This window comes from Aethalodelphis obliquidens, unplaced genomic scaffold (assembly GCF_003676395.1).
Source record: "Aethalodelphis obliquidens isolate GAN/ISIS:26980383/991018 unplaced genomic scaffold, ASM367639v1 scaffold37, whole genome shotgun sequence".
In the NCBI taxonomy this organism is placed as follows: domain Eukaryota; kingdom Metazoa; phylum Chordata; class Mammalia; order Artiodactyla; family Delphinidae; genus Aethalodelphis; species Aethalodelphis obliquidens.
The window spans coordinates 12,854,509-12,863,281 of NW_020837981.1; the positions used below are offsets into that span (position 1 = coordinate 12,854,509).

General features: G+C 53.1%; 1 protein-coding gene across 1 annotated transcript in view; it reads right to left on the bottom strand.

Annotated features, from left to right (window-relative positions):
• Window positions 1-8,773, bottom strand: part of CDH23 (cadherin related 23) — a 450,353-nt gene that overhangs the window by 27,669 nt on the left and 413,911 nt on the right. Inside the window, exons 40-42 of the mRNA XM_027129962.1 lie at window positions 5,908-6,129; window positions 5,495-5,614; window positions 4,658-4,838 (exon numbers count right to left, since the gene is read on the bottom strand). Coding sequence (XP_026985763.1) covers window positions 4,658-4,838; window positions 5,495-5,614; window positions 5,908-6,129 — 523 coding nt within the window. The remainder of the gene's footprint in view (window positions 1-4,657; window positions 4,839-5,494; window positions 5,615-5,907; window positions 6,130-8,773) is intronic.

Sequence of the window (8,773 nt, forward strand, 5' to 3'; positions counted from 1 at the left end):
AGCGCAGCCAGGGCTCTCCCAGGCCTATGGCCATCCCTTGGCGCCTAGGTGGACCTGATTTCCTTTCTTTGAGGTTGCTGAGGACCCTCAGCTGGCCCTTTGGCTTCAATCCTTGTCTTGGCCTGGCTGGGGGGCCAGATGGCTGAGGATGTCTAGAGCAAGAACCTCAGATTCTCAGGCTCTGAACTGGAAGAGACCTCAGAGACCATCCCGTGTCCTTTAGAAAACGAAACGGGAGAGAAGGGTGATGACTTGTTAGAGCCCCCATAGCAAGTAAACAGTAGAACCCAGACTCGAACCTAGGGCTCTGCATCTCAGCTCACTACATCCATGGGACTTACCACTCAGAGCTGACCAGGGTGGGAGGGGTAAGAACAGATAGGGGTGGAGGAGAAGAGCAGAGGGGCAGGATGACAGGGGAGCCAGTGGGGTCCCAGTTGGACAGGAGTGCTCAGGGGGCTGAGGAAAGTGAGGGAGGATGAACGAGGGAGGAGGGGAGAGTGTGAGGAAGAGGGGGTCACCTCTCTGCGCTCCCCCAGGAACTGGGAACAGTGAGAAAGTTACTTCCTTCACTTTCCCTTTTGGCATCTGGGGGAAAAGGCTTAGAGTGGGGCAATGACTCACTCAGAGACACGCAGCACGCAAGGGTGCAGCGAGGACAGAGGCCCAAGCTCCCCAACAATTTTCTCTGCCTGCTTCTACCTACCTCACAACTCCCTGCCTCCAGCTCCTACGGCTCTGATTTACCGAAACAGCCCCTCCGCGGCCCACCTGCAGCTGGGATTTCCCACCAGCCCTTCCGCTCCCAGCAGTCCTATGGGCTACACCCTGCTTAGAGGGGCGGAAGCCACTTGAAGCAGGATTTCCTGAAGCTGATAATCCAAGGTCTCCAAAGAACAGGGGATTCCCTTTCTAGGGGTTTCCCAGCCCTGTCTCAGCCCCTGGCCACGTGCAAGCAGATGGCCAGCTGCCTTCTCTCCAAAGCAAACCACCCCATTGATGGAAGGGAAGAGGTTCTGAAGGCAGCCTGCCTGAGCAGGCCTGAGGTGCTGGGGGCTGGGCCCAGGCTAGACCCCCACAAGGTCAGCTCAGTGGGGGAGGTAGGCAGGTCAAAGGCCCCCAAACAGCAAAATGCCCTCCTCAGCAGCTTGCCCCGGGGCCTGAACCCCCCAACACTCCACTCCTTCTGGAGATAGAGGGTCAAAGCAGAGGCTTTCCATCAGTCATATCCTGGTCTGCAATGTTGACTTCGCTCTATGTGCCCTTGGGCATGTGATTAAATCTCGCCTTGATGTTCTCATTTGAAAAATGGGCTAATAAAGAGGTACCACAGCAGGGTTGTGCTGGTGCTGGACAAGCCCCAGTTCACCTCGTGTATGCTGGACCCACGGCAGCTCTTTGTATCATTAGGGGCATCCTGAAAGGGAGCCCAGGCAGCCCTGTGAAGGAGCTGGGGGCTTACATGGAAGATGAGGATGTAAGAAAGGGGTCCAATGAGTGGACCTGACCAGAAAGGGCCGCTGGAGGTTCTGAGAAGGCCAGGATAGAGGGGGGAGAGGCGCAAGTGACATGGCCTGTTTCGCAACCATTCTTTTTTTTTTTTTTTTTTGGCCGCGTTGGGTCTTCACTGCTGTGCGCAGGCTTTCTCTAGTTGCGTTGAGCGGGAGCTACTCTTCGTTGCGGTGCGCGGGCTTCTCATTGCAGTGGCCTCTCTTGTTGTGCAGCACGGGCTCTAGGCGCGCAGGCTTCAGTAGTTGTGGCATGTGAGCTCTAGAGCACAGGCTCAGTAGTTGTGGCTCACGGGCCTAGCCGCTCTGCGGCGTGTGGGATCTTCCCGGACCGGGGCTCGAACCCGTGTCCCCTGCACTGGCAGGCGGATTCCTAACCACTGCGCCACCAGGGAAGTCCTCCCAACTGCTCTTTGACCACGTGCCTCCTCGCAGCTTAGTGGGGCTTATAAGAGCCCAGGCAGCCCTGATGTCTTCCCACCAGCAGGAGCCCCCTCCAGGTTCAGGCTGCAGTGGTGGGAAGGTGACCTTGAAGCCGGGTGGCTTGGAGTACATCCTTTCACCCGTGGTGTTGCTCAACTGGCTTTCCAGGAAAACAGCCCTGATTTATAGTGTTTGTCAGTTTTTCAAATTACCAACATGGTGTCAGGGAACCCGGAGGTGAGGAGAGAGGTGGGGAGTGGATGTCGCGACCTGTGCCAGCAGCTCCAGCATAGCACTAGGTCACCCACCTCACCCCGCCCAGGCTCTGCTTATCTCCTCTGGAGTGGGGGCAGTTCTTGGTGATCCCCAAGTTATCTTTGGGCTGTGAATGTCTCCTCTTCCTTTCCAGGGGGAGGGACCCCAGGCCGGGTCAGCCTGGGGAAACTCCTGACCCCTCTCACTGCCCCAGGGGCCTGCCTCTCTGCCTGCCCCTATGAGGCCGCAAATCCCTAGGCTGGCCCCGATCCTGTGTGCACTTAACCTGGCAGGTTCTGCTCAGGACAGCAAAGGCCCGTGGCAGGGAGCAGTCTGCAGTCTGCTGGGCATGAGTGTGAGCCCCGCACCCTGGAGGCGGGTGCAGAGAGGGTCCCTTCCTGGGAGGGGCTCAGCTGCCCACCCAGCAGCCACCTGTCAAGCAGACTTTGGCATCCTACGGAACAGGAGCAGGGCTCCCATGACATGATACAACCGCTGGGCGTGTGTGTGACAAGAGCACAGGAGAAAGGCAGAGCAGGAAGGCACAGGGAAAGGACTTTCGGGACATGAAAGGGTGACATGTCAGAACAGAGTGGCCCACCGCAAGCTCTGGACAGCAGGGGCTCCACGTCGGGCCCTACAGAAGTGGGTTTGTGTTTGTAGCCTCTTAATTGAAAATTCATCCCAGGTTCTATAACCTCTCCTCTGCCTGCTGTGTCAGTGCACTCCTCTCATCTCATGCCTTTAAATATCTCTGGGGTGACTACTCCCAAATACATCTCTCCACTGCAGACCTCTCTCCTGAACTCCTGGCTTGTATATCCAAGGCCTATCTGACATCTCAAACCTATCCTCACCCTCCTCCCCATCGCCCCACCTTTCCTGCTCCTGCTGCAGTCTTCCCATCTGCTAACAGCATGGCTGCTCAGGCCAAAACCTTGGTGTCATCCTTGACTTTAGGTTACATCTCACATCCAATCAGTCAGCATGTCCTATTGGCCGTCTGTGAAATATACCAGAACTCTCACGATCTCCAGCGCCGCTTCCCTGGTCCCAGCTACACCATCTCTAGCCCCAGTGACTGCAACAGGCTCCTACCAGCCATTCCCTAACCTCTATGGTCTGGTCTGAGCTCAGGAAATGGAGTGCTCCTGTTGAAATCTAAGTCAAATCACATCCCTCCTGTGCTCAAAGCCCTCCTATGGTTCCCATGTTACTCGGAGAAAAAGCCAAGTCCTCATAATGGCCTACAAGACCCAACATCTGTCTCTATTACCTGTCTGATCTCATCTCTTCTTACTCTTCCCCTTGCCTGGCTTCATGCCAGCCACTGGGCCGCTTTGCTCCTCTGTGAACAAGCCAGGCACACTCCAACCTCAGGGCCTTTGCACTTGCTGCTCCCTCTGTCTATCATGCTCTTCCCTGGATGTCCACATGACCCATTCCTCACCTCCTTCAGGTCTTTGCTCAAATGTCACCTCCTTGCACAGGTCTTCCTTGAGCAGTCTTTCTAAAACTGCAGCCTTCACCCTGGCGTTCCCCATCTCCTGGCTTTATATTTCTCCGTAGCGCTTAGCACCTCCCAATAGACTAAGTCGTCTGCTTAACCAGTTATGTTCATGGCCTGTATCTTCCAACTGGAACATATGTTCTATAAGGGCAGGGATTTGTATCTGTTTTTTACCATTCTGTATCCTCAGCGCCTGGAATGTGGTCAGCAAATGCTCAATACATACTTATTGAGTGCTCAATTAAAAATCAGGATGTTTCACAAAGATTTGGATTTCCAGCATTTCTTTTAAAAATGGGAAGGGCTCCCCCGCCCCAACCCCGGGGCCTGCATTTCAACCTGACCACAATCGGCAAGAGCGGAGCTGTGGCTGCTGCAGCCCCCACCACTCCCTCTTCTCTTGCCCAGACCTTTTCTCCCATGTGTGCTCCCTGCATGGCCCCAGTAGGCCTTGAGTTTGGGATTCCTACTCTACAAAAGTGAGTAAAAACCATCCTGAGAAATTGCTCTGGCCAGGCAAGCCCTGCTCCTCAACTGAGGAGAACAGTCGGGCTAGTTGTGAAGGCTATTAAGGGATGATGAGATATGCAGAGAAATCTGGGTGCTCCCTGCATGTGTGCATTTGGGGGGTCCTGAAGGTCTGGGGCAAGGGTGCTCGTCTTTCCTCTTGCCTGGAGCCTTTTCTCTGGGTATGACACAGGGGTGTTTTCTATCAGATTCTCAAAGGAGTCTGTGACCTTCCAAGGCTACCAGCCTCTGCTCCCAGATTTCAGAGTGTTCTCACCATATTCCTGGGAGAAGATTACTTTCATCATCTTATGGGTGGGGAAACTGAGGCCCCATCGCACAATGGTGGGGCTAATTGCCTTGAGACCTCCTTTTTCATCCTGCTCCTGAGTGGGGTCGGGGAGAGGCCCGCTGGGTCATGCCACCCCCATCACCCAGCTCAGGCCCCACTCACCCAGAGGGTCTCCGTCCACGATGCTGTACTCCACCTGCCCATTGGGGCCCGAGTCCCGGTCATGGGCCAGGAAGGTCCACACTCTGGGTCCTGGTTGGCCCTCGGTGACATCAAATGGTCCCTCGTAGTCTCTGGGGAAGGTGGGCACATTGTCGTTGATGTCATTCACGTTCACAAGCACCTGAGATGATGAGCGAACTTAGTCAGGACCGCACCCCTGCCAGCCCTGTTCATCTGTAAACTGGATCTGATAATCCTGCCTCATAGGATGATGGAAGAATCATACTGGTTAACGGATGTGGGAGGGCTTTTTAAGCTATTCATGTGGATAAGCTATTGTTATTGTCAAAGTCTCTCTATGGGCATAATAATATTATTAATAATAATGCTATGAACTTCTGTTTATTGCTGTACTATGGTCATCGTTTTTCTGGTTTCATTTGCTCCTCCCACACCCTGAAACAGTTTTTTATTGTCCCCCCTTTACAGAGGAGGAAAGTGAAGCTCAGGGAGGTTAAGTGACTTGCCCAGAGTCACACAGTTAGGAAGTAGAAGATCAGGGACATGAACCCCTGTCGGTCTGACTGGAGTTTGTGCCCTTCCCGTGAAGGGGAGGAAGGCAGGTGTCATCATCTATCTGATAGCTGCAGCCACACAGAGAGGTTCAGTAACCTCCTCAAAGTCACACTGCAAGTTTGGGTGAGTTGCTGAGACCAGGACAGGGCTCGTGGATTTAGGCGTTTCTCCTGGAAACCCCGCTTCCCCACAGGACCTTTCTGTGACCTGTCCTACCCCACCCCCAAGTTGGGGCTCTGTCCCATCTACCCACCCACCCACCGTGGTGGTAGAGGTGAGGCGATGGGACAAGATGGGACACTGGTCCGTGGCGGTGACGATCAGGGTGTAGCGGCCATGGCTGATCTCGTAGTCCAGCTCCTTGGCAGCATAGATGACTCCCTGCAGGATAAGTAGAGGGGACGAGGGTGGATCAATAGGTGGTGGGTCTGGGGCATCCTCTGACCACCCCAGGAGGGAGGTTGGCCCTAACATCCTGGCCATGACAGGGAGTCCCTGTTGTCCTCTAAACCAGGCCCCACCCAACCTTTTCATCCTCCCGTACTGGCTGCCCCCCCCAGTTTCCTCCCGGACTCCATCTTTGCTCTGCTCCCACCCCCATGATGTCACTGAGCTCCCCTCCAATCCCTTTGGCCAGCTGACCCTCTTCCTGGACCCCGCCACCAGCCACTGACCGTGTGCCTGTCGATGTGAAAGGTGTCGATGATGTTGCCGGCAACGATGGCATAGGTAACTGTGCCGTTGGGCCCCTCATCCGGGTCTAGTGCCTGGACGGTGACGAGGCTGGCATTGATTGTGTCCGGGCCCTCATCCAGTAAGATCTCGTAGTGGGGCTGCTGGAACGTGGGCGCGTTATCGTTCTCGTCCACGATGGTCACATACACGTGGGTGGTGGCCTATGGAGAAGAGCACGATCAGGTTCCTTGGTCCGCTGGCTAGAGGGTTTGAGGTGGAGCCAGCTGGATGCATTCCTAGGCTGCACTTACTCAGCGTGATCCAACATGGTGAGGGAAAGGGGGAAGGATGAGAGCGAGGGAAGTCCCAGGCTGACAGAGGAAGTCCCAGAGGCTCTGTCAAAAGCCAAGCTAGGCAACTGCTTAGGTCCAGGATGGCACTCGCACCACCACTCTCATCGTCCATGACATCACTAACCGATCACGGCACTGCTGAGGCCGGACGCAACCTCAGGATCCTGGTTAGCACGTTGCTCTAGTGATTACAATTGGCATATGAGATGAACTCCAGTAACTGCCTCCAGCCCATAGCTTTTTAAAAAATTTTATTTATTTTTTATACAGCAGGTTCTCATTAGTCATCCATTTTATACATATTAGTATATATATGTCAATCCCAATCTCCCAATTCATCACACCACCACCCTCCGCGACTTTCCCCCCTTGGTGTCCATACGTTTGTTCTCTACATCTGTGTCTCTATTTCTGTCCTGCATCTGTACCATTTTTCTAGGTTCCACATATATGCGTTAATATACGATATATTTTTTTCTCCTTCTGACTTACTTCATTCTGTACGACAGTCTCTAGATCCATCCACGTCTCTACAAATGGCCCAATTTCGTTCTCCAGCCCATAGCTTTGACTGGGCCAGGGCCTTACTGACCCTGGGCCTCCTTCCAGATCACAAAAAGCAAGAATGTGATGTACTCAGCCCACCCGTTTAAACTTCACCCATTGTCCATGTAACTGGAAGCAATGCCTATTTTCAGCATTTTTGAGAGGAAGGACATGGGGTTTGGGGCTACTACACGTGCAGAATTTGTTGAGCTGTGAAAAATAAGGCTCATAGAGCATGACTTCACTGCAAGGACAATTTCACTCCATATTCTCCTGTGATTGGCCATTTTTGGCTGATGCTTGGTCCAATCAGACCACAGGTAATATTCAGCCAATCGAAACTCAGCAAGCAGCACTCAAGAACCATTGAGAAATGGTTGATGTGGCACTTCCCAGGCAGAGGAGATAAGTGGAAGGAAGAAATTAGCCATGTGCTGGTATTCTGTGTCCCTCGGCTGCCCTCCTCTCTTCTCTGCTTCTCCACCTGGGAGGATGTCCTCTGTGGACGGCCTCACCTGGGCTCCCTTGCCATCTGGCTTCCAGATGGTTTGGCCAATGCGAGGTCCCGGCGGAAGACAGGAGGAGAGGTGGGGGGGGGGCATTTCTCCCTCACTCCCTCCTTTCCTCACTGCAGTTCTGCCGGAGGCTGTGTTTCTCCTGCTGGGTGGCCCCTCTTTCACGCCTCTGGACCTCACTGGGCTCCAGTCACCTCACGCCCTCTTCTTGTCCTTCTGCACCCGTGGGTGGTAATGGCTTCCTGCAGTTTTTAGTCTACGGGTGCTTCACCAGCCCTCTGTAAACAGTCCCTCCATTAAACTTTCTTCAGTTGAGCCCTTTCTGAGTGTGCCTCTGTTTCCTGCCAGGACCCTGACTGATACAAACTGTAATTAGTGACTAATATAAAATAATCAGGTTATAACAACTTCAAAAACATCTGGGTAGAGAGGATGTGACCAGGCCGTTGCCAAGGGCAGGGAAGAGAAAGCAGGTGGTGCAAACAGCTGGATGTAGACAACTTGTGTGCACCTTTTCTGGGGTCTGGCTGGCTCTGGAACCACCTGTGGAAGGATGGACAGATGGACAGAAGACTGTCACTGCCCCTGCGGAGGGTATGAGTGCCCTGAGCTGCAGCTCTAGATCTTGGCAGGGGGAGGGTGGGGGGCGGGGCATGTTAGGTGGTTGCTGGAACTGTTTCCAAAGCAGGTAGGCCTGACAGCCTTGAGATGGGGCTCTGTAACCTTGGACATGTCACAGAGGTCCTTTCTGGACCTTTTCTGTCTGTTAGTAAGGGACTTGACTTTTCTTTAACATCCCTTCTGGCTCAGACATTCCGAGGATCTGGTCTGCCATCATCAGTCTGAATCCCTCCTCCATCAGGGAGGTATTCCTCTGGGTCTTAGAGTCTCAATGAATCTTCATAAAAATAACGATCACACAGAGAGGGAAAATGCATTAGCTTTACGTTGCTCAAACTTCCCCACCGGGGTGGAGAGGGAACCTGCACTGAGCTGGGGAAGAGCCTGAAGCCTTTGTCTCAAGAATGAAATACCTGTGAAATCCCTCCTGTTATCTTTGAAAGCTCATATAAATTTCGCAATCTTTTCCATAACGTGTTTGCATTAGTTTCCATTAAAAATGGTGGTAGAGGCCCCAAATATTTGAGTAAAGATGACTGTCTAGGAAGGCCACCGCGTTCATCTTGTGGCTCTGCACACAGCTCTGATCTCCAGTAGGTCTGTGTCTTTATTCCTGTCTTACCCCTAGGTTCTTCATGACATTATTTTTTCTTAAATTCCATATGTATGTGTTAGCATACGGCATTTGTCTTTCTCTTTCTGACTTACTTCACTCTGTATGACAGACTAGATCTACTGGAGAACGGACTTGAGGATATGGGGAGGGGGAAGGGTGAGCTGTGACAAAGCGAGAGAGAGGCATGGACGTATATACACTACCAAACGTAAGG